At 36.5% G+C, this 26418-nt stretch overlaps 1 protein-coding gene across 3 annotated transcripts in view; it reads right to left on the reverse strand.

The window, feature by feature from the left end:
* Positions 1-26418, reverse strand: part of bach2b (BTB and CNC homology 1, basic leucine zipper transcription factor 2b) — a 96554-nt gene that overhangs the window by 31702 nt on the left and 38434 nt on the right. The window contains exon 1 of one of the 3 annotated variants that reach the window (XM_042746789.1): positions 2561-4305. The exons of the other annotated variants lie outside the window; for them this stretch is intronic. Within the exon in view, the coding sequence (XP_042602723.1) occupies positions 2561-2569 (9 nt within the window). The 5' untranslated portion in view covers positions 2570-4305. Of the gene's footprint in view, positions 1-2560; positions 4306-26418 lie in introns of those variants that run through there. 3 annotated transcript variants of the gene reach the window in all.

Genomic DNA, 26418 nt, shown 5'->3' on the forward strand with positions numbered 1-26418 from the left:
CAACAGAAACTTCACCAAAAACTCTTTGTTTTGCATCTGGCAACAAGGTTGAACTATCTCACCGTGACCACCTCCTCAAAGATGCCACCTACAGCAAGTAAACACATAACCACACACAAAGCAAAACAGCACAAACAAAGCCCCAAACCCTCCCACACAACCAGAGCGGGGATCATCTGCTGTGGCAGTATTCACACTCACTCATTTAACATACACCCCCATGTAAACAGGTATGCATTCACACTTTAAACAATGATCCTATGTGCGCACACACAGTGGTGGATTAGCTGGGGAAGGTGATTTAGCTGTCAAAACAGTGGGGTCTCTGCTATCGGTTCTTACGTAGGAGGCACACAGAGAGATATTGGCACATGCGATCTTCAGACATCCAGTCACAAAGATTACCTTGAGCTCTTATTCCTTTTCCTTTCCCCTTATTTCACCCATCAAAGCAGCTCAACCGGTGCATGTGTGATTAGGGGCTTAAGTGTCTCTGGATTCTGGATCAACTCTGTGTACACAAACGTGTCCTGCCCCCGTACCCCACGTCCTGTATCAGAACCCTTTGACAATCGCTCCTCTCAATGACTCCGACACATTTAATCTCATCAGGGATTCTCGTTGGATGGGCTGCCTTCTGGCTGCCAAGTGAATATCACTAACTTCAAATTAGCATTCAGCCCTGCTGCTGATTTGAATAAGTGCAGATTGAATATGACGAGTCAGGAGCAGACCTCAGCATAAAGCATAACCTTATGATCCTCTTAAGGAATTTTATTTGCAATATTGGCAAGGTGTGCATATGTTCTCTGAACGTATAACAGGCCAGGCAAATCCGTTCGTTTAGAAAGAACGGAGAGAGAGATGGGCTTTTCACACTTGAAATTGTTAAACAGGGAGATGCTAAACTCTAGGTAAATGCAAACCTAGGTTATCTTGTTTCAGACTCTAGTATAAGGTCAATAACTTAAGATGAATCCAACTTGCCATGGGCACATGACCTATATGTGACCCCGGACCACAAAACCAGTCTTAAGTCGCTGGGGTATATTTTTAGCAATAGCCAAAAAAACATTGTATGGGTCAAAATTATAGATTTTTCTTTTATGCCAAAAATCATTAGGATATTAAGTAAAGATCATGTTCCATGAAGATATTTTGTAAATTTCCTACCGTAAATGTATATAAAAATGAATTTTTGATTAGTAACATGCATTGTTAAAAATTCATTTGGACAACTTCAAAGGCGATTTTCTCAGTATTAAGATTTTTTGCACCCTCAGATTCCAGATTTTCAAATAGTTGTATCTCGGCAAATATTGTCAGATCCTAATAAACCATACATCAATGTGGAGCTTATTTATTCAGCTTTCAGATTATGTATAAATGTCAATTTTGAAAAATTGACACTTAAAACTGGTTTTGTGGTCCAGGGTCACATATTACTAAACAAAAATACAGTATATAATAATAAAAAAAAATATATAAATAAAAAAATTACAATATTTGTACTACTGTTTGTGTTGTCCCACCATTTAACATTTAAATTTTTTCCCCCTCAGTTGGGAACTAAATAGTATGTAAAGGTTTGATGAAAAGCGCATGCATAATTAATAAGGTAAGCACTGTGTAGTTTATGATTGATTGATGATACAATATCTCGAAAATATAACTCTACATGGTTTACATCAGTGTTGTTGTTATTTTTTAAAAATGGACATGAAAATACACTGAAAATATAAAAATAAAAGCTAATTCAAAATATTAATACATGTAAATAATAGCAAAATAACACTGGTTTATATTGGCATAATTATTGCGACCCTTTTTATGTTATTTTATTAAATAATTGATTAATATAATTAATGTGATATGATATGATATGATATAACATAACATAATATAATATAATACAGTAGACGCTTTGATATATACCATACTAACTCCAAGGTACTTCCAAGAATACGACAGTACATGCTCAAAAACATGAAAGAACCATGGTTAAAGTTAAAAAAGGTAGTACCATTGTACATTCATGATTCATGCTACCTTTTCCAAAAAGCCATGGTACTTTGTGGCACAGATTTGCAGCACATCGTCAGAAGCTTTTGAAAGAAATTACAAGTGTGAATGTTGCATTGCCCAGGGTTAAAGTGCCTTTAAAAAGCTTATAAACCAAGGTTAAGCACAGCGTGAAAAGACACACAGAAAGAGAGGATGCTTAAGCTCTGAATCAGGCAGATTTAAACTGCTTTTGAAACTACACAATCTCTACTTTCAGTCTCTGCCAGCAGTCTTTTCCACAACACACTGAGCTATTTAAGTTGTCCGGGGCCAACTTCTGCTCGCGGAATGATCGGTGCATGACTAAACAATTCCTACAGAGCTCCAGTGGCAGCCAACGCTGCTCTTTCCATCCCTCCCGAAGCCAGGGCTGCCCCTGTCTGCCCCGCTGTGGTGAGGGTTGTGCAGCCAGCGCTCCTCCCTGCTCCCACAACCACCACTGACTGCACCTTAGGCAAACTCTGACCCGCAGAGACACAGGCCTGAAATTTCTTACCCTTGTCATCTTGATTTAACTCCTGACTGGGCAAAAGAGGCAGTTTGTGTACTCCATACAGACGATGCAGACAGGCGCAAGCCCTCAAAGCTGGACTCCATTCACAGCAGGTTGCATGTGGTGGTTACTGTCGAAAGGCTCCTTCAATCAGAGCGAGCGTGTAGAAGCTGTGAGCCTTGACGAACGCTGACGGTTTACTGCTGCCCAAATTAAAACGTAAAAACAGAAAGTAGTCCTTGGTCATTGGAAATGGCTGTGTGCCAATGGAAACTCCTTAACTAAGAGAATGGAATCAGTGGGCCCAACGCCTCCCTGTCTTTCTTTCTTTCTCTTTCTTATCTCTCTCACTTACTCTCCGAGAAAATTAAACCACACGGCATGTGGGTTAAGAGATCCTATACTGCAGTGTGTGAGTGTGCATGCGTATATGTGCGTGTGTGTGGGAGGGACACTGTGGTTACCATGAAAAGGAAGAAAACAAAAGACAAAGATGGGTAGAGAGTGGCTGTAATGCATCTGTGGCTGTGCAAAGCACCAATCACATCCTTATGAAGCAAAGAATCATTTTTGTTATTGTTAATTTTATTAAGTTTATTTAATGCATTTGTCTGCCACAAAGAGCCTTTGCATAAGAGCCATTAATTTGGGAATCAGGTTACATTAGCCAGGATTCCATTCAAAGTTACAAATAATAATACAATAAAATAATACAAAAAATAAGCACTGTTTCCACTATATGTGTGTTCCAATATATATTACTAAAAAAGTAGAAGGCACTGAATATAATAATTTTCATATATAATATGTTACTTGCACCTGTGCAAGCAGACAAAATAAAATAAATTTGGTCATTGTTTTCATGCATGCCAGAATGTAACAGTTCTGGGAGGCAATTATACAGAAATATACAGACGACAGACTTTGCTTGGGCATTTCATAATGGCCATAACAACATTTCAGATGCTGTGGAATGAGATCGGTCCACTGGTTACTCAGGTTTTGCCATCCCATAGTGCAAAGTCACATTAACTTTTTAGATGGGCATGAAGGAATTTATTTGGCAAATGCATTTCAATCTCCCATTATTCCCACAAGTCCTTTTCGCACAAGTCAAAACCACCTCAAGCGAGCGTAAAAACTTTTTTGCAAGTGGTGTATTCATCACTCGTTTCTCATTCGATACTTCAAAATGCGCATAAAAACATGGTGATGGAAACATAGCTACTGACTGTGCTGTATCTTTTTTCTTTGCTAAAAAGAACCATGCAGTTCATAAGAATCAGTACATCAGGAAACATAGAGCACAAGCTGTTTAGTCTGATTCTGATGAAATAATGATTCTTATGAACTGGTTCTTTTTAGCGAATCAGAAACATTCAGTGCTAGAAGTTTAGTTTGTTTTTGATTCACGATTAAAGAACTGGTTTATAAGAGTTGTTGTTGAATTTGAATGCGCTGGTTGCATTGTATGTTGTTGACAGCACAGTCCATAGGGACGGCACCATTAAAATACACATTCTCTGCATTATAAAACAGCACATGGTCTTTTTATTGCATCACATTCAGTACAGACTGCAAAACGATCATCTACGTCTCAGGTCAATTATGAGTTATTTTGTCATGTCTCAGCAGCGGGGGATTGCCACTGCTGAAAAGTAGTGCAGGAAACACTGATTCCAACTGTGAAATTTGACTGAACTATACCTAAGTATAAGCAAATTTGTGTCCGACATTCCCAGACATTTACAGCAAAAGTCCCTCCAATTATTGTTTTTCATTTTGTTTCCTTTCCTCGCTCTAAATATGTTTTCTATGCTGCCTTTGGTGGATAATGACCTGTGTGTTTCCAGATGTGGTTGCAAGGTTCATAAGATGCCAAACACACTATTTCAAAATTGGAATGTGCTTTCTTTCCATGCTGGGATTTTCAGATGTGTGCACTGTGTGCACAAAAGGATGATGCATATGCGCACAAACTCTCCACAAATGACTACTCTCGGCCGTGTTACCGATTAGAACTGCTGAGGGATGCAAGAGGTTTGTGTTACGTCTCATTCTTTCTCTCCATTCCCTTTCTTCTTTTATTCTGCAGGCCTTTCTCAATCTTGTTAAGCATGGCAGCTAACTGGTTTTGCGAGGAACACTCCCACACACATCAAAAGCAGAGCTCCATGATGGGTTTCCTACAGCTGTTGCTGGCGTTCTACTTTTTCCTGCTCCAGGGGCTGGAAGAATACCAGAGCACTGAGACTAATCTAAAACCAGTCGATTAGACTGAGTATGAAGTCTCACTTTCAGAGACGAACACCCCCGAGACAAAGACAAATGATTGTGCATCCAACTTTTTAATAGGCAATGCAGACTTGGTTAATCACTGGCATAAACAACATCTTCAAACTGAATTGTCTCCTCAAAGTGTTCCGATGGAAACAGGACTATGTGTTTAACCTGAGATCTGTGCTGAATTTAGAACCTGATTTCAGACTGATTTGTGAATGAATTGTGTGGCGGACAGTTACAGCTGATTCACTCAAAGATCCGACTCAAAATAACAACCCAAGCTTGTTGGAGAAATGTACCTGTGGCAATCTTTCTGCAAAATGATATTCTTGCATGTTTTGCAACACTTTCAAAGTGAAATGTCAAGTCAGTCATGCTTAACGCGTGTTCAGTTTTATCTAAAACAAATTGGGACAGAATCTGGCAGTGTTTTATTACATTGGTTGTACATATCTTGGCACTTCAGAAAATAAATGTCTGATAAGTGGCGTTAAATGCAATTTGAATGCATTTGAAAATAATATACCACCTATACTAAACTTTACCCTAAACCTAAACTTAACAAAAGCAAACATGAGATTTGCCAAAACAATGTCATTTTAGCATTCTTCTACAAGTCTTTGAGCTCATTTATGAAGTGCTGTCAATCATGTTTCAAAGGACTCAAAGGAAAAATGTGCTATGCATTGCAAGTGTAAAGCTGTACCAGAGGAGCTGCTGAGCAAGTTTACTACATCAGAAATCCCATAGATATGGAACTGCTTGTGAAGATGTAAACGTCAATATGTATTAGTTTACAAATCACATTCTATGGTAAAAGTGTTCATAATACAGTAGTGTGCAGTCATATTTTGTGTTAAAAATAATAAAAGTAGTTGTTTTTTCCTACACTAAAGTGAATTGTATATGTGTAGGTACATTTTTGAAATTTGTGAAAATGTGGGTATGGTAGAGGCTGTGTTGCAGAAGAACAATTCAATTCACAAGTCAAACATCGCTTCAGTTGCTGAAGAATGCATCTACATGATTAAATTTATCTTTAATTGAAGCACTTCTTAGTCTATTTATGTCTTGTGGTCGTTTGACCACTCTGAGCAAAGCAGTAATTTTCCTGATATAAAGGACACTGACCTAATGTCCTTATAATTAGCACTCAAACATTCTTCACTTGGCTTCAGATTTCAGGCGAACTCATTTGAGACTCTAAAAATAAACAAAACCATGAGAGGCCTTCTTTACAGCTTCACTATGCCAACAAAGCAGAGCTGGGTGTTTCCATGTCTGTCAACCTTTAAACTCGTTTAAATATCTCAGCTAACATCAGTAAACAACAGCTCAGATTCAGTCCTGATAGAGGTGCATGCTACGTGTGGAATGGGTTTGCAGCTGTGCTCTTGCACTCTGCAGGAAAGCCTGACATGGCGGTTTAGGGGGGCGACAGCATATGATGTGCTCTGTGATGTGTGTTCTCCTCCCCGTCTCCATAGACATTCTCTGCTGTTGAGCAGAACGCTTCTGACAGAATAAAGCCACCTGCGCTGCTACATCAACAGAAAACACTCAACTCACCTGTGACCATCTCCATAAACACCCCTTACTAAAATCATAGTTTCCACACAGATAGAGCTCTAAATACACTTGATACCACAGACTGTTACTACAAGGGGTAACACGATGAATCAGAAAAATGATCAAGATTACAATTAGTCATGAATTAATCATGGAAACATTCAGTTACAGCATTGATTTAGATCTACTGTCGTTCTTTTAAAAACGTGCATGTTTCCACTGTAAAACAACAAGATGTAAACACAATGTAAATAAGATATTTACTATACAGTATAAACAGCTACACTGACAGACTGAGTGACATTCAGTGACTATTAAAGAGCATTGTCACATTGCTTAATTTATGTGTGTTATGTGTTAATATTTTTATTCAGCAAGGCTAATTAAAACACCAAATCAGCATATTAGAATGATTTCTGAAGGATCATGTGACACTGAAGACTTTAGCTTTGGCATCACAAAAAGAAACAATTATTTATTTTACTTGAATAATTATAACTTACATTGATTTGTGATGGTTTTACAGTAAAACAGTGTTAGCATACACATTTTTTTCTAAGGCAAGTGCTATGACACCTTTCCAAAATTGCTGGCCACTCAACAGACTCATTCCACTTATGTAGTCAACATTAGCAGCAGTTACTAGCATGGCAGATTGCATCATCATTACCAGCACTCATTTTATTATTACTGCAGATGAAGTGTTAAAAGCAACTGATTTGCTTTATGCTAATCCTCACGCTAAATCCTAGCACGATATAGATTTACATTCAACTCTCTCATTTCAGCAAATGATCCAATGAACTAGGTAGCGGTTTTACATGTGATGACACCAATCAACTAAACCTGCAGTTTGACAGGTTTGCTTTCCACCAGTAGCTAATTATCAGCTATTACCTGTTAAAAGCCCATTTACCTTTAGTACACACATGGCCAAACACACAAAAAGACAAACGTGCACACACATGCAATCTCGTACAGGCTTGTGATCTGTGACTTCCATTCAGTAGTACATTTCCTTCAACCCTCTGACACTGAAACAGACTTAATGGCTCATTACATTCCAGCTCTGCTGGGTATTAATCATCAGCCTCTATGACTAATCCTTCTATTCCACATGCGCATACGCTGACAAAAGTGCACACTCACTAATGGAGCCCTTTTAATGGTTCTGTCTCAGTGGGCCTGAATGACAATAATGGACATTTAGAGCAGCGTTTGATAGAGTGTTCATCTGCGGCAGAGGACGGTCTCGACTGTTACTGCACTGGACTCTAACAGCTCTGCTAGAATTATTTGTCCTAATTGGGTAGGAATCCTAGTAAATAGCTCTTGTTATAGAGGGTAATGTGTAAAGACAAGCACGTGGAATGAGTATAATTCCTCTGCTTTGTTGAAACAATTACCCACTGGCTACAGATTTTCATTTAGACTCTCATGCAGCAGTGCGGGAACAGTCCTCTCTGGACCTTCTCACAAGCCACAGGCTGTTGTTGTTCTCGATTATTTACTTACAGTAGTTGACAGAAGATGGATTTTTTTCCATCAGACACACTTTTGACTACAGTAATAAAGGTAAATGGTACTTCAGTCCCTCAAAGGAAAGTCACTGTGGTTCTCTCCAGGCACTGAGTGTGCTTGTCTGAAGGAGATCATCCACTTGCCTCCTCAGCCGCAATAGCTCTTTTCCAGTTGTGCATGCAAAACTGGTGCATAAAACAACATCAAAGGCTTGTGGGTGTTTCCAAAATGATAATCTAAGTGTGCATCACGCATTCATTCCACTCATTACTATTGATCCTGTAGGTCTCTTTGATTAAGATCAAATGAAGAACTAATAAGCTTATTTAGTGCTAGGCAAAGTGCATTAATCTGTGCACAGAGAGAAAAGAAATTATTATTGGGTGCGGTTGGAGTAAACAAGCCTCTGGCAGAGTATGGCTTACTAAGTGTTTTTTGTTTATACTATGCCACATGTATGATACAGTTTTTTTATCGGATTTAAGGGGTGAACCATTACTTCTACAGGCGATACATCTGCGATAATGAACCCGATATTGCGTAGCTTGTCAGTGATCTACGGCTCTGTCTATTAAATGCCGGTCCATTTGAAAGCAGGTGATGGCGATTTAGCGCTAATCAGGGAACCGGCTTTACTGACTAGATGTGCATGATTATATCGTTAGATATATCGCACAGCCCTAATTCCAAGCTTCATCAAATAGATCTATATATGTAGAAAACCTTAACCTTGGACAATCACATGTCATAAGCTCTTGATAAGAATAACACGACTTTATACAAATACTTTCAGTGTGATGTTCCTAATGGAATGCAATTACTATTCTCAATGCTAACTGCATATCCAGGATACATAATCATGCTTCATTAGTGCCAAACATAATCAGTCTATCATTTCTCTGTGTGGCTCTCCTACGCACTTGAGAGGAATGCACCTTTTTCTTTCTTAAAGGTCAAGAGACTTTACCAGCTCACTTTTTATTATAAGAAAATTTCCACTTTCCCTCTAAATTTGTTTCAATTTCATCATTTATGCAGAAGCTGAAGTCTAGATTTCGTGTGGGTGCCAAGCGCTTGATAATGTGATGATCTGAGCTCACATCCAAGATATTACTCTGTATTGTCTGTGTATATAGAATACAGTACTGTGTAATAAAAAGTGAGTTCAAAAAGGGCAAAGTATGTTTGCACAAATACAGATTTTTCTTGCTTTCCCGACAACATGCAAAATAATATTCAAACATTTTATCACTGTCATCTTAGTTGCATACAGTCAAACATTATTTAGGATATTTATATAAATTACATTTCAAACTGTTGGGGCAGTAAAGAAAGAAAGAACGAAAGAAAGAAAGGAAGAAATTCTTTTATTTAGCAAAGATTTTTATTTCAAATAAATGCTGTTCTTTCAAACTTTTTTCAAACTATTTATCAAAGAATCTTGAAAAACTGAATGATGGTTTCCACAAAATAAGCAGAGCAACTGTTTTTAGCATCGATAATGAAAATAAAAGTTTCCCGATTACCAAATCAGCATGATTTCTGAAGGATCATGTAACAATGAAGACTATAAAATTCAACTTTGTCATCACAGAAATAAATTACATTTTAATATATATTTAAATAGAAAACAGTTATTTTATACTTCAATAATATTACACAATATTCCTGCTTTTAACGCATTGTTGATCAAACAAATGCAGCCTTTGGAGTACAAAAAAAACCCCAAAAAACCAACAACAACAACAACACAAAAAAAACCCTGAATGGTCGTGTATATATTAATATCATCTTTCCGTGTAGTTTTTAGTACTCCGCTAGCCTACTCACTTTCTTTCACCGGGCGGTTCACATCACCCTTATCATTATTATACAGCTAATAATGGCTCATTCACAGAACACTTAACTCCTATCCTGCCCTTGTCTGGACCACAGGAGAGTTTCATCCACAATAAATCTACCTGAGAACTAATTAAAGCCTCTTAGACTTTGGCTGGGTCTTGAAACAATAATTCACAAATGATCACAGACATTAAGTATGGCACAGGGCACCTGCTGTCAGCAAGAGGTCAATGAGTTCTGGTGTTTTGCATTATGGCAGAGGTCTAATAAGGACACAGTGGCATTGACATGTAGATTTAGGTCAAAGGCATACCTCTTCAAACATCTGACAAGAGGAACTAGGTTTCGTGAAAGTGTAAGAAACCAAATCGCTTGTCCTCGCCTTCCGCTCCATTCAACACCCTTCTTTCAGTATTACTAATAGTTTTGTCAGTGATTTACATGAAGATGACAGGTACTGACAGACAGAGAGACAAGCAGACAGAAAACTGCAAAAAAGCAGGTGACTAGAGTGTGAAACAACAGAAACAGACTTAGAAATGAGAGGACAGGAAGAAGGGATTTTCTTTATTCTTTCATTGGGGCTTTCCAGTTCAGCCACATGCAGATAAATGACTGGTGACCTCTGCGTCTGCACGCACAAAGCTGCATATAGTATTTCCCAAACCTTTAACAAAGACATGTTTTTACTTCTTGTTGGGAATACCTGGCATTCACATATTTGGCTGCTCAGTTTTGTTTAAGATAGGATCTGATTGATTCCCGGTCGTGAAGATAACATGGAATCCTGCATGGAGTGATGAAGTTAATTAGATCTTTGTATCGATTGGGAATGTGCCTGTTCGATGCAGACATATCATAATGCCCCTGGAAGCCTAGACTAACATCCTGACTGAGCTCTTTTGTGCTGAACACACAACTAAGTGTTATTTGAGCTCACTTCAGTCATACTTCAGACACGCTTATCAGATAAAAGTCAACCCAACCACACGGTTTCACAAGCGGCAGCCACAGCAGACGTAATAAGAATATTCGACGTATATGATACACAGATATGACCTCACTGCAGATTAAGGTCAAATAATTTTCCTTCAAGTTGCAGTTTTTAGTTTTATTTTATTTACTTTACTTCAACTTAATCTAAATGAAAATGGATTTTAGATTAAATAAAATATTTTTTTGTACTTTATTTATTTATTTTTACAGTTTTAGTTTTAGTTAATAACCCTGGATCACATTAGACTTGATAAAAATATATATATATTTTAATAATTAGTGCTGTCAAACGATTAATTGCGATTAATCGCATCCAAAATAAAAAGTTTTTGTTTGCATAATAAATGTGTGTGTTCTGTGTATATTTATGTATTTATATACACACACAAAGTATATATTTTGAAAATATTTACATGTATTTTTACGTCTATATTTATATTCATATAATTTATAATATAAATAAATATATTTATAATATAATAAAATAACAATAATATATAAATATATAAAAATAAATTTTTTTTTAAATATATACATGAATGTGTGTGTATTTATATATACGTAATAAATATACACACTACGCATACATATATTATTAAACAAAAAAAAAATTTGTATGGGATTAATTGCGGTTAATCATTTGACATATTGCTTTTTTAAAATATAATATTATTTAAATTAAATTGTATAATGTTTAAGGTGTTTATTTTAATTCAGTAAATGTTTAATTTATTTTAAGCAATTGCAAAATTATGTTTACTGTTTTAGTTTTAGTTAACGATAATAACACTGGATCACATAAAATTGATTAATTAATTATATTTCAAATAATGTTATATATTATATCATAAATAATATATATAATAAACATGTAAAAATAAAATTAATATATTTTATATACATTATTTTTTCATATGGTAATATATTTTTTTAATTTTAATTGTACAGCAGGCTAATAAAAAGTGAAATATTATAACTTTAGATAAAGGGCCCAGATATTTTATACTGTCATCAACATAAATAAACATCTTTACAAATATGAGGATGGTGATCTGGTTGTGTGTGGAAAGTTCAAGGTAGAGGTATGAAGCCATGCCTTTGTTCATTAAGCCAAGCTCAATCTCTAAATGGATTCAAGTGCCTCTTGCGCAGGCAGAAATCAATAGTATTGTCTGCTTGTGCTGTACCCCTAGGGAAAGAAAAAGCAAGGCATCATCGCTTTCTCTCTCTCTTTCCTGGAGTACACTGAGACATTGTTAATTATTCATGACTGGGACTGCCAGCTGTGTGTGAGTGCGACTTATTCATAATGGAAAATGTAGAGGGGGCACGGCTTTGCTTGAGTTATTGTACAGCTGGGGTAGCCAGAAGCCCAGATCCCATCATCATCAATCTCTGACGACCCCTACTGCCTGAGGATCTGCGTGTTGCAGACATATAACACAGTAAAAATAACAAAAGCAACAACACAACACTACACATGGACAATATTACTGACCCTCAGATATTTTCAGAGCATTTTTGGTAGAGCAGCTAGAGAAATCAATCGTTCTGAGTCACTGTAACTACTCTTCTCTGCACTAGACTCATTTTCTGAGGTAGACGCAGACTAAAACCCTCTTTGAATAACTCAATACTAAACACACGAGATCAGCCATTTAGGAAAAACAATCAGTAAAAAACAAATCATAATGTCTTCCTGGCTTCTACTCAAGATGACAGCGTTTATCTGGGCTATAATATGAAACATTCATGTTGTACGGCAGGGCAATCAGAGGTCACATTCTGGGATGTGCTCATCGCAGAGGACTGACATTTAGCACATCTTCTCTACTCTTTTCATGGGTCATCAGTTTACTTTATGCAAGTTGCTTAAGATTATGACTGAATTTGAAACCTAATATTTGAATATTTTGTAACATTTTCTAAAAAACCCAGACAAGCATGTCAAAATCTCTACACATAATATAATATAATATAATATAATATAATATAATATAATATAATATAATATAATATAATATAATATAATATAATATAATATAATATAATATAATATAATATCAAAATTAGAACATATTAGGAAAAAGCTCATTTCAAATGTTTTATAATATTATATTATGGTATATTGTAAAATAATGAATATAATACAAATTATGAACATTAAAGACTATTAATTTATATTATACTATTAAAATACTTAAAGTACATATAATAAAAAAATGGAATCCATCAGCAAAAAGTAAATTTCAAACTTTTTACATTTTTACTTTTTTTAAATTCCAGTTGATTATAAGCTCATTATAAGATAAACTTTATTGTCCCGAAGGAAACTTGTATTGGACACAGATTTGATGTAAAAGAACATACACATTAATTAAATCAGTTACTCCTGTCATAAATGCCTTCACAACAGAAAGCACGTGAACTGATGGAAGCAGCGTTACCTCTGAATGATGTCACAGCAGAACCATGTCAGTGCAAGGGATGATGGGATAGTCTGGAAATTCCAATGATAAACAAAACCATTCCACTGAAAGAACGTTCATATTGTTTGAAATCTAAATAACCTAACTTTGAACTCAGGCCACTGCAAGCACAATGACACAAGAGTGGTGGCATCTGGGGAGCTGATCGTTCCTGTGTATGTGTGTGTGTGTGTGTGTGTGTGTGTGTGTGTGTGTGTGTGTGTGTGTGTGTGTGTGTGTGTGTGTGTGTGCGTGTGTGTATGTGTGTGAGTGGAGGGGAGGAGGATCAAGCATGCTGGAGTATTTTGAGCTGAGGTTGATTAAATGTAGCTTGTATGAATCATGACTTCCCACATTGCAGTTCACAAAGCAGCATGAGTCATGAGCAAGTCTTATATGGTAACAGACAGGACACACACACTCTCACTATGTTATGCCTGAACGAGTGCAGATCTCTGCTGCTGATCTGCAACAGTTACACCCTGAATCAGAGAACCAACCTTTTATATTCTTGGGAAAGCTGTGAAAGACACCTGTTTGATGCAAGTCACTTTAAAAACGTGGATGTGATTGCTAGTCACTTTGATTACAGAAAAGAGTTGTCACTCCTGTTTATAAACCAACTGGGTGTGAACAGAACTGTATTTAGCAGGACTGACGTCTATCTATCTATCTAGTCTCTGTCTGTCTGTCTACCTATCTATCTATCTATCTATCTATCTATCTATCTATCTATCTATCTATCTATCTATCTATCTATCTATCTATCTATCTATCTATCTATCTAGTTTCTGTCTGTCTGTCTGTCTATCTATCTATGTCTGTCTGTCTGTCTGTCTGTCTGTCCATAGAACAGATGTTGATGTTTAATGTATATACAGTATATATATAGTCACGCTTGAGCAGATTGACAGGCTGTGATCACATTCTCTAAGAAAAAAAAACAGGTATTCCTGTCTTAAACATAAAGAGAATCATAACATCCTGCAATGATAATCCTCAAGCACCTCGAGCAAATTCTTTTCATTTCCAGAGACAAACACACAATTCAGCCGATGTCAATCAATCATTGAATGCATTATTGCAGCTGCCCTATACAGGTTTTCACCCAAAACATCACGGATATGACATACAATTACAAAATGCATGCACTTAACATACTCATAAATCCATTCACACATAGATATACTATCACAGTCAACACAAGTCTGACCACTGTTGAACCAACAAACCGAGTTAACTAGTGGTCAGACCTGTCAGAAGACCATTTTAGAAGATGGGATGCACAACTGCATCACTGGAATTTAACTGCACATAGTGAATTCATATTAGATTTGCTAGGATTTTATTTTGCACAAAACAAACCTCAAACCAATGGAGGAAATGTAGACTGATGGAAAATCTCCCCATAGGAAAGAAGTGACACTTAGCGCCACCCACATCTGTACTCTCAGGGCAAGTGTGTTACAAACTGTGTCATGTGTGTGTTTGAGTTGAAATGGAATATGAACATTTGCACATATTATAAATGTTGCATGACTCTTTTTGCATACACTTTCTCTTATCAGACACACACAGACAGTAAAACTTGCTTGGGTCCATTTAAATTGCATGTCAGGAATATATATTTTTGATGGAAGCGATGATCAGTGTCGGCTAGTGTCCACAGATAACCTTCGAGCCACTACAATGGCTGTTTCATTGATAAAGTAGCTTGTTCCTCTTCTGCAAACCTGTCCAAAATTCATTCAAAGAACTATTTATTCAAAAGGGAACTATGGCTTTATGCTGAGGTTGTCAAACTTTAGTACTCCAAATACAACTACATGCTGTTTACCCCTGAGTAAAATGCAGTCTCTGAATATGTTTAGAGAAGTTACACGGTAGAAATAAAGAACGGCCTCCCTCAGGATCAAATAACAGGCTGGCAGCCCTGGTGACAAAATGCTAAGAGCTAATATAAGCACATAGAGGTGTACATTTGTTAGCGAGTGTGTCAGATACACACGTTAGACACGTAGGTTTCCAAAACAACGGCAGTTTGCTGTTCATGGGTCTCAGCTACTGAGACAAATATAGCAAATGAGAAAATAAAGGTGTGAAAACATGATTCCTTTGAAAATAACAGAGAAGACAGAATTACGGACAGGGCCTCAGTGAGCCTCAGACTTATCAAGGGCCACAAAAGCCTCAGACCACATGGACTGAAGAGGCAGAGCACAGGTCCCCTATGTACATACTGCACAAACTGATCACTAGGGCCCCTCAATACTATTTATAATTGTCTAATGTTAACCTGTCAAAACACCATTTCCTTTTTTTTTAGCCAAATTTGTTAAACTCACTAATCTATTCTTCTGTCTGTCTATCTTTCTGTCATGTCTATCTATTTATCATCTGCCTGTCTGGGTATTTATCTCTGTATGCCTGTCTGTCTGTCTATCTATCTATCTATCTATCTATCTATCTATCTATCTATCTATCTATCTATCTATCTATCTATCTATCTATCTATCTATCTATCTATCTATCTCTGTCTGTCTGTCTGTCTGTCTGTCTGTCTGTCTGTCTGTCTGTCTATCTATCTATCTATCTATCTATCTATGTCTGTCTGTCTGTCTGTCTGTCTATCTATGTCTATATGTATATCTATCTATCTATCTATCTATCTATCTATCTATCTATCTATCTATCTATTATGTTTTAAAACTGTCTGTCTGTCTGTATATCTATCTATCTATCTATGTCTATATGTATATCTATCTATCTATCTATCTATCTATCTATCTATCTATCTATCTATCTATCTATCTATCTATCTATCTGTATATCTATCTGTCTGTATATCTATCTATCTATCTATCTATCTATCTATCTATCTATCTATCTATCTATCTATCTATCTATCTATCTGTCTGTCTGTCTGTCCTGTCTGTCTGTCTGTCTGTCTGTCTGGCTGTCTGTCTGTCTGTCTTTCTTTCAATCTAACAAACAATGGCTAAATATATCTATCTATCTATCTATCTATCTATCTATCTATCGTTGCCTGTCTGTCTATTTATGTCTTTTCATAAATATGAATTTAAAGTATTTACTTTTTTTATAATTAAAAATGACTAGTTTATAAACTTAGAATTATATAATTTTAAATTCTACGTCTTTACATTCAAGTTCTAATTGTATTTAATTTGCTACCTCAACTAAAATTCAGGACATTAAAAAGACATTTGGGTGGTTTGTACAGGTCTAGACAATGTGAGAAATCACCAATATTTTAAGACAATATTATTACCATTATTTTCATCTTCCCCTTTTATAATCCATGAAGTCATTACCCATGTTTTTCCACTCTAAAAGGCTGTGTATTTGTCTGTTTGCGTGTGAGTGCGTATATGCTCCTTCAGATAAATCATAGTTTTAAAGGTTATGATCCCAAGTGTACGCAACTGAGACCTGTGGGTTTGGGGTTAAACACATATGAGGCTGACTCAGAACGAGAGGACAAATATTTCTCTCTCTCTCTCTCTCTCTCTCTCTCTCTCTCTCAAACACACACATAAACATACGGTGGAAATATTCAGATCAGCTTAAAGCTGTAGAGTGTGTAACTGATGTCAGACATCAGTGGGAGGCTTCTGCCCACTGCTTACTGTGTGCTGGTGACAGGGTTTCCTTTATCAGCCATCTGACATTTGGGATGTGGGATTCTTGCTGCTGACCTATTCAAATATTAACCGTTAACTGTTTTTTTAAACAAGGCTTTCACAAAACTCAAGATGTCAGTCACTGAGAGGCTCTAGAAATGCCAACGATCTGCCTCTTTTTCTTGCACACTGATATCCACCCACACACACGTTTTGGTCGGGCCTGTTTTGTGTCAATAAAGATGTAGCATCTGTTTTCATACTGATTATGCTACAGAATTTTGCTAGTCGATATAGGGTCACTGGCAGCATTGAGAGATCAATACGAATCTTGCAGAATATTGATTTCATCTTGATGAAAACACTGAATCTTAACATGGTGTGTAGCCTGGGAGTACAGCAATGCAGGTCTTTCTGAATTCCATCAGTACTGATACAATCGAGGGATGCAGGATGCATTCACACATACATCTGCATGAAGGGCCCAAGGGCCCCTCTGGGGGTGTACTGACCAGCTGAACTGTACAGTTGTTGTCTTAACCCAGTGTCGCTCCACATGGACTTTATGTGCATTTAATTTACTGTAAGTACCTAGAGAGTTTTGTCAAGTGTATGCTAAGTAATATAGCAGCCAGCGTTCAAGCAAAACTTTGTAATTTTGTAGATTGGATTGTAGCTTAGAGGCTAAATATCTTGGTTTGTAACTGAAATACTGTAGGGTTGAACCCAATAAGGTGTGATAAATAAAATCACCAACGATCAACCATAACGTCTTTTTAAAGCTAAAAATAGACAACATTCCCGGATTGTGAAAAGCTTAAAACAAAAAAATTGTGAGAATTTTAAATTCAACTTTTCACTCAATTGTTATGCTGATAATATAATTTATACAAAATATTTTATTTAATTAGAAAAATATAAAGTAAAACAGAAGCATTTTCACAAGTGGCCTCACATGTGTGCATTACCAGCTGATAAAAAACGTACAAAGACGATTTATAAGAAAGAGGTGGATTTATAAGAAAAAGAAGAAATGGTATCTTATTCATAAAGTGATCATGATATTACGTGTAATTGAACATTTCCAAACAATAGAAGAAAAATTACACTAGAATGATTCAGCTTGGGCCAGGGTTAGTCATTCGGTGGCAGATTAAAACTAAAGGGAATTAAATCATACAGAGTCTGTTACAGTCTTGAGTCAATCTGAATGACTCAGTACTACAGTGAGGACAGGTAAAAATGAGCCCCTCTTTGGAAACCACATTTTCCATAGTTGGTGAGAAGCTTTCGAAAAACTACCAGCTGTCATTTGACTAAATGAAACCGCTTCTTGAAAGAGCTTAAAGGGATTGTTCACCCCAAAATGAAAGTTCTGTTAACATTTCCTCACCTTCACGTCAATGCAAACCTGTATGACTTTCATTCCACTGCAGAACACAACAGAACATATTTGAGAAATGTCTCACTGTTGTTTTCAGTATATACAACAAAATTCTTTCAAATATCTTCTTTTGCATCTCACAGAAGAAATAAAATCATACAATCATACACGGGAAATACATTTTTGGTGAACTATCCCTTTAACTGTGTGCCATTGCACAACTGTACATGTTATTTATTTTACACCTCAAATCAACTATTTTTTAATTTCAAATGATTTACCTCCCTTTTTATGATATGATGCTTCAAGTGCTGAGTAATAAAGAGACCCAGTAACATTTCATAGCACAGTCTTTGTCCTAGAGAATGAAAGGAAGAGGAGGATGATAGACAATTAGTGAGAGACAATAGAAAGAGAGAAAGGAAAATGTCCCTTCTGAACTCTGTATCAGCCCTTGCTAGTTTCGCCTCATAGTGAAAACGCTCACAGAAGCGGTTTCTATTTGCAGACGGGCGATGTAGCAGTTAAGCAGTTTGAAATGACACGCCTGAGACTGTCGGTCCGGTCCAGTTTGGTTGGTCTGGGCTGAGTTCTCAGAAAGCAAGGGCTGGTGCGTGCCGCTATAGCAACGGATGTGGTTTAGCATCATTAAGCGTTTTAGCCAGTCTGTGGTGTTGCTACTCCCACACGTTGGACACCAGCCTCCATGTCTGCATGTGTTTCTGATGCAGCGAGCGAGAGGGACTCATGCTTCCGACAGCGCCTGACCGAGGTCAGCCTCCCACAGGCCGCAAATGATTCCCTGTAGCCCTGTGCAGACGGGGCCCGCCTAGGCCAGCGGCGCAGATCCACGCTTGTTTGTTTATAAGGAGGCAGCGGACTAAGTCTCTCTCTGCGTAAGTGCCTATTTTTAGCACCTTTTATCCTTCAATGGATTTGTAATGGCTCAGACTAGAGATGAAAAAAAAATGAATAACACATAAAAAGAATGAGAAGGATATAAAAGATGATGCTAAAGCACGTCAGAGGTTTTTATGTGATCTTTCATTATTTTCTGGGCAAAGAATTTCCACCTGGAACCTGCATTTCCAGTATTTTCCAGTGTCACATTTAGGTTAATAACTGTGCCATGTTTAGATTTATAGCCATACTATCCAACATATAACTATTCCAGGGATGATTACTACATGGAGAGGTCATGGTACATGGTAATCCACACTGGTCAGGGTTTTTCTGCCATAAAGAGAAGAAAATAAATCAGCATCTTCTCCGTCTGTGTGGCATCCCATCTGTCCCTTTGTGACTCTTACTCTGCAGATACACAAAGGCTGTGAAAGCTGGCTAATCTGCTCTCTTTATTAAACAGGGATGTGAGAAATATAAATACATCTCAACTCTCTGACGAGACTACAGAACATTTTACATGAAAAAAAAATGCACTCGCTCATTATAAATTGCTGTTTGCATGACAAACACTGTAATTTTTACTCTGTAAACTCATGCAAGATGAAGACTCCAGTCATTTCATTAGCTTTATAAAAGTTTTCAAATTTACACAGTATGGGTCTCATCCTGGGGGCAGCCATTTTGAGGTCACATGACATGCTTTATCTTGGTAAACTTACTTTTAACATAACTAACAAATACATCAGCAGCTAGGGCATTTCTATAACTGAATGTTTGATTTTGCATGCTCAGGGAGCAGTAACAGGATCTTGGTCAGACAGCGAGACAGTTCATGCCTCTCAGTGCTCAGCCTAAAATCAGTTCAATTCCTGCTTTTTTAAACACATCAAACATACACTTCTGTTCAAAAGTTACAGGTCAGTAAGATTTCTTTTTTTTTTTGAAAGAAAGAAATGCTTTTTTTTTTAACCAGGGCACATTAAACTGATTAAAAGTTTAGTAAAGACACTTATAATGTTACAAAGCATTTCTATTTCAAATAAATGCTCCTCTTTTGAACTTTCATCAAAGAATCCTGAAAAAAAAATGTATCATGGTTTCCATAAATATTAAGCAGCACTACTATTTTCAACACTGATAATAATAAGAAATGTTTTTTGAACAGCATATTGTTATAACATTTCTGAAGGATCATGTGACAATGGAGACTGGAGTAATGACTGCTGAAAATTGAGCTTTCCGAATAAATTACATTTTAAAAGATATTAAAATAGTAGTTTTAATTGTAATATTTTCACAACATTAGTGTATTTAATGTCTTTTTATCACATAAATGCAGCACTAGTGAGCATGATACTTTTTTCAAAAACAAAAAACATTAAAAATCTTACAGACCTCAACCTTTTGAATGGTACGGTACACAACTTATAGAAATATATCTATTTTATCATTTTTACATATCTATTTTAGATTGAATTGATCTAATATCTAATTTAGATGACTATTGTCTCTGACTTGCTGAAATATGAAGAACTGATTTGAAAGCAATATCCAGCTATATTCCACAGCCTTCCGACACAGCTAATAAAATCATTTCAAAACACCCAGCTCTCTCTCAGCATGTTAGTGTGGTCATTTACAGCCATGTCATTCTTTCTGCTCGATACGTTTGCTTCAACAGACCTTGCATAAACCCTGACCATTGATTCCTTTCGTTGCATGTGTGCAGTTATATTCTATGTGATCGACACCTCACATGAACGTCAATTGGGAAATTAACACTAATGAGATATATAATTAGTCAGATGGCATACACAGCTCAGGTCAAAAAAACACCTAGATAAGGAACTAACAAATGTATAGGGTTACAAGTGCCAGATGAGTCACTGAAATGCATGGTAACTCTAACCGCTTTAGATTAGAATCACTGAAAATGGTGACAATGTGCGTCTATGTACAGATTCTGCTCAGTTTGAATAAGAATGCTCAGTACAGACGTACTCAGCTCTGAATGAATCACCACACATCAAGCTGCGCCTCTCATACTGTAATCACTGAGGCCGATAAAAGCCTTTTCACAGCCCTCCACCTGCCAGTGATCTCGAGTGATGACTCACCAGGCATCCATCACCTCACTGCAGAGTGACTCAGTTACAGCAAACTTGCAGGTCATTTAAGGGGAGCGCTGACGCACCGCACCGCACCGCCTGAAACACCTGTGTGTAACGCATACCCTTCCCCTTCTAACAGACTCAACCACCAACCCAAAGTAACCTAGCAAACCTTACAACAACAAAATGAGTTTCCTGTTAACAAAGGCTATGCTGCACAAAAACTGAGAGCACCTATTTAGCAGCAACCTTGGCTGGAGGGGGCTAGATTGCATATCTCTTAATCTGAAATATGGATAAAATTGTTATATTTGCCATACAGTGGACCCAAAAATTAAGCATGCACTGATGTTAAATCTGATTAGCCAAGGAATTCTCCAGTGGCCAGCCCAGGCCTCCCACACACAGAGATATGTCAGTGTAATAATAATTACTATTGTATATGACAAATAGTATCCCGCTTATTACACGGCTACTTACCACATAAGTAAATAAATAGATGCAAAATATTGATTTGAGTTGAAATATTTGAACGCAAAGCTTCCGTGAAGACAGCAGTTGTGAGCAAGCGGAGAGTTCAAACTAGACGGACATTTAAGGGAAACGGTGCAGTCAAACCACTTATTACACAACATTTGACCACAAAATAATTAAGGCAATAAAATAATTAAGAAGAAAATGTTTTAAAACCTTACCAGTTTGTTAGTTCTCTTATAATCCATTACAGCATACAAAACAATCGTAGCAAAATGGCAGCAGCTGCGTTTGTATGAAACAAGAGCGAGTCTGCGATACCAGTATGACATAATTAAACAATTATACACCATTTTGAATCGAGTTTTATTATTTTATTAGCTAAACAAACACAAAGCTTCCACCAAGAAAAAAATTGTTCAAGCAAGAGTACAGCGCCGACTGTTGTTACCCGGATGAGCCTGCGTTATTAGCTTTTACCAGTTGTTATCAAGGGATAACATACCTCGGAATGTTGCGCTTTATATTAAATAATAAACTATTCCACATAGCCACATAATAAAAAAGTTTATACAACACTTAACATTCCAGTTCCTAGATTGTTTCTGTGTATTAATGGTGGAGATATGTCAATAATATATATATATATCTTTTGCAAGTTACATACGTAGTTGCACCAGCAGGTGTCGACAAGTGACTTTACGAGTTACTGAGTCACTGAGTCATTCATTCAAATGATTCATAAAACACAGATTCATTCAGTAACAAATCAACTGTCTTTTATGAGTAAGTCAGTGGAGAACTTGTTCAAAAATTCAACTAGTGAACTAATGAATTTATTCTATATAATTTATGAATTAATAAATTGATTCAAAACTGTTGATACTGTAAATGTATTAATAAGACTGTACATTTTTAATTTATAAATTAACATTTTGAAACCTTATTAATCTCTCAATTACATTTTTCTCCCCTCACTAACAATAGCCGGGTTTCCATCCGAAGTTGTGAATTTAACTTATGTGCAAAATTGGAATATCACACAAAACATTTTCGAACAAGCACCGTTTCCATCCAACGATAAAAATATAACAAAATCACCAATAAAAGAAAAACAAACAACAAAATAAAACAATAAAAATATAAAACAACACTGAACACAATAATTTTCATATATAATAAATTACTTGCACCTCAGAACAAGCAGACGAAACACAATGAATGCAGTTATTGCTTTCGGAGGTGGATGCTGCTGTTTGGGTATGCAGTCGTTTAACAGTTCTGGGAGGCAATTATACAGAATTGTTTTGTTGACAAACTTTGCTCTGACATTTCGGAATGACCATAACAACATTTCAGATGCTGAGGAACAAGTCAGGATTTATCGTCCCATAACGCAAAGTCACATGACTTTTTTGATGCGCTTGGAGGAATTTATTTGCAAAATGCATTTTCATCTCCCATTATTAGCATTAACCCTTTTTCGCAGTAGTCAAAAACCACCTCAAGCGAGCGTAAAAACTTTTTTGCCATTTTTATTCGAAATTCAGCGTTTCCGACACTCGATTCTGATACGATACTTCAAAATGCGCATAAAAGCAGGGTGATGGAAAGCCAGCTATTGTTTTAGGTTTGGCATATTACCTTAAAGTTATGTAAACTAAATATTTTATGCAATTTTTAACCAATTTAAGTTTTTGTAAAGCTATATGCAAATTCATATATCTCTGTTTATGATATTTTTTCACTGGAATGAAGCTTAGTATCACAAAGGCTTAGTAAAAGTGATATTTTGATGTCAATGCAACAAATTTCATCTACTTTAAGTATTTCATATGTGTCCAAATACTTTTTGAATCCACGATAAAATAACTATAACTTATAGATACAGCATGTGGTCCCTGCACACTACACAAACCCACATGCATACTTGAGATGAAAGGATGCACCTTTCAAAACGGTGCCGCGTGTACAAAATATTTTCTGAACTTTGCACCAAAAAACCCAAGACGTTGCACCTTGGGGAAGAAGTCTAATACAGTATGATAATCCTCTTTTCAACTTTATGTGGAGAAATCCCCTCTTCCTTAACTCTCGAGGCGGTGCTGTCCCCTTTAAGAGGAGAAAATGACAGGTTGAGGAGGGCAGACCGGGGCAGGGGGCGAGAGACAAGATGAGGAAGGAGATTGTCTGAGCGAGGGTGAGGGTGAGGGGTCTAACAGATAATTGGGACCACAGCTCTCGTTCAAAGGGCCTCATAAACTCCACGTACACCCACCAACACAGTTGCTCGTAAACATGCTCACGCTCGCATGGAAAAATGCTGCCGAGGTTGCACATAGGAATAATGCCACATATGAACATACACGCACACCCACGTGCAGAATACACATGCATACATGCGACACACACACACTAACCGAGCAGACGTGGTTGAGACCAGGGTGCAAAACATAAGCATGCACACAATCTTCAAATGTTTTAACAGACAAAACAAAGAGTTTCACAATTCAATTGCCACATTATTCTTATTAATATATTCTTAAAAACGCACATAATTACAAGAACGAAACGTCTTTCACCCTGAACATACAGTACACTCACATAAATACACACTCACAGTACAGAACACAAAGAATGTTCTGAGATGTGTGTGTTACTTCCTCTGAGTCATAATTTTTCAGTGGGTGCCAGAGATGAGTCATAGAATGTTCCACAAGCCCAATAGTACAGACTCGCAAGAAACGCCTGAATGAGTTCCAAACACACTATTCATATTCTGTCCACATTTAGGTAAACAAACCACATTTACTCTGCTATTATTTACTGAATGAACAAACAGTCTATAATGACATATTATAAGCGTCTCCTCAGGTGTAACGTCCCCTCAAGTAACCTTCATTTCAATGCCAATGTAGCAGTTATTGTTCTAAACACGTGTCAAAACTGCGTCAAGAGTAGAGGTGAGCGGGGTAAGATATGCCAGTGAACTGTGCATAATGTTTGCCGTGACATCATATAACATATCATTTATAAAAAGCAGATCATACTGTTCAAAGTTGGGCTCAGTAAGATTTTTTTTACATTTAAAAAAAAAAAGAAATGAACACTTTTACTAAGCAAGATTGCATTAAATCGATCAAAAGACACAGTAAAACCTTTTACACAAATTTCTCTATTTCACATAAATGCTCTTCTTTTGAACTTTCTATTCATCAAAGAAGCACACACACACACACACACACACACACACACATATATATATATATATATATATATATATACTATTTAAAAAATATTTCAAAATTTCACTTTTTTACTTTTGGTCAAATATGCAGCCTTAGTGAACATAAGAATTTTACAAAACAATAAAAACATTTTAATGACTATATATGATAGTATATAGCTGTAAAGTTATTAAAGTAAAAATAATCTGTATTTTCTACATGCAAATTTAATTTTGTGTAAAAGAACTTACTCCGATTACTTTAAAAAAAAAGCATTCACTTTACTAAAAAATTATGATATGTGATAAGATTAGCACACAATTATTAAATTAAGTAAATGATGTTGTGTGGTAAAATATGTAAGAGGCTACGGGGTAAACTGAAAGCTTTGCCTCAAAATCCAGGATACAATTATGGAATTATATTCAAATGTTCTAAACATTAAGTTTTTGCTCTGACTAACTTATGACAGTGTAAATAAGACTTTGGAATGCATTAGTCATTTTATTTCCTATTTATGTTCATGTCTTTATTGGAAATGAAATGATCACTTATTCATCAATGATTCAATGTATCACTTCATTTGATACTGTTCCTATGCTGTAGGGGTTTTCTTGCAGATCTTTTTCTTTTTGTATATCAGGTCATAGAAATGACAGATATGGTAAAACTATGGTACACTGCATTCATCACTTAATGTGAATTCGACATTAGTGCTTTATTTCTCTCCATCTGCTGTCTTTGAAGTTCAATTCCGTTTGAGAAATTAATAGGCTTTGCAAAAGAAATGTATTGTTATACGAGTCTTGAATAAGGAGGCTTAGAAAACATGCATCACATCAAAGGAAGTTCAATTAGAGCAGGCCTCCCATGCGTTACTGAAATGTGGGAGCAAGGGATGAGCAGGGTGTGGCAGAGAGGGGTCCCGCTCATTATGAATTCAATAATTCTCCCTAGATGGCTCCAGTCATAAAAGCGCTTTCTGAAAACGGCGAGGGGGGGGGGCGCTCACATCATTGTATGGATTATCTAGACAGCTGTGCATGAATATGGCCGGTCTGCAGCCATCCTCACACTTACAGAAGCATGTGATAATATACAACATGATCTCATTTGGCTTGGTTGAAGTGGAGCGCAGAGGAAAGCCTCCTGTGAACAGACTGTGTTCGCATGGATGATGTGTATGTTGATGGTGGCAGTGTGAAACCTTGTTCTGTACATTCTTCTAAGACGCTTAAATGCGACAACGACAAATGACAAGTGCCTACATTTTTTAAATGTTTAAAATATACTCATTGTACTCATGTTGATTTAATATGGTTTTGAATTTATATTATAACATCTTTAAGGAAAGTTTAATGTTATGTGGTGCAACCATCAAGAAAACGTGATAACATTTTAATTATATGTACACATCTTAATTGTTATTTAAAAAA

This window comes from Cyprinus carpio, chromosome B20 (genome assembly GCF_018340385.1).
Source record: "Cyprinus carpio isolate SPL01 chromosome B20, ASM1834038v1, whole genome shotgun sequence".
NCBI lineage: Eukaryota > Metazoa > Chordata > Actinopteri > Cypriniformes > Cyprinidae > Cyprinus > Cyprinus carpio.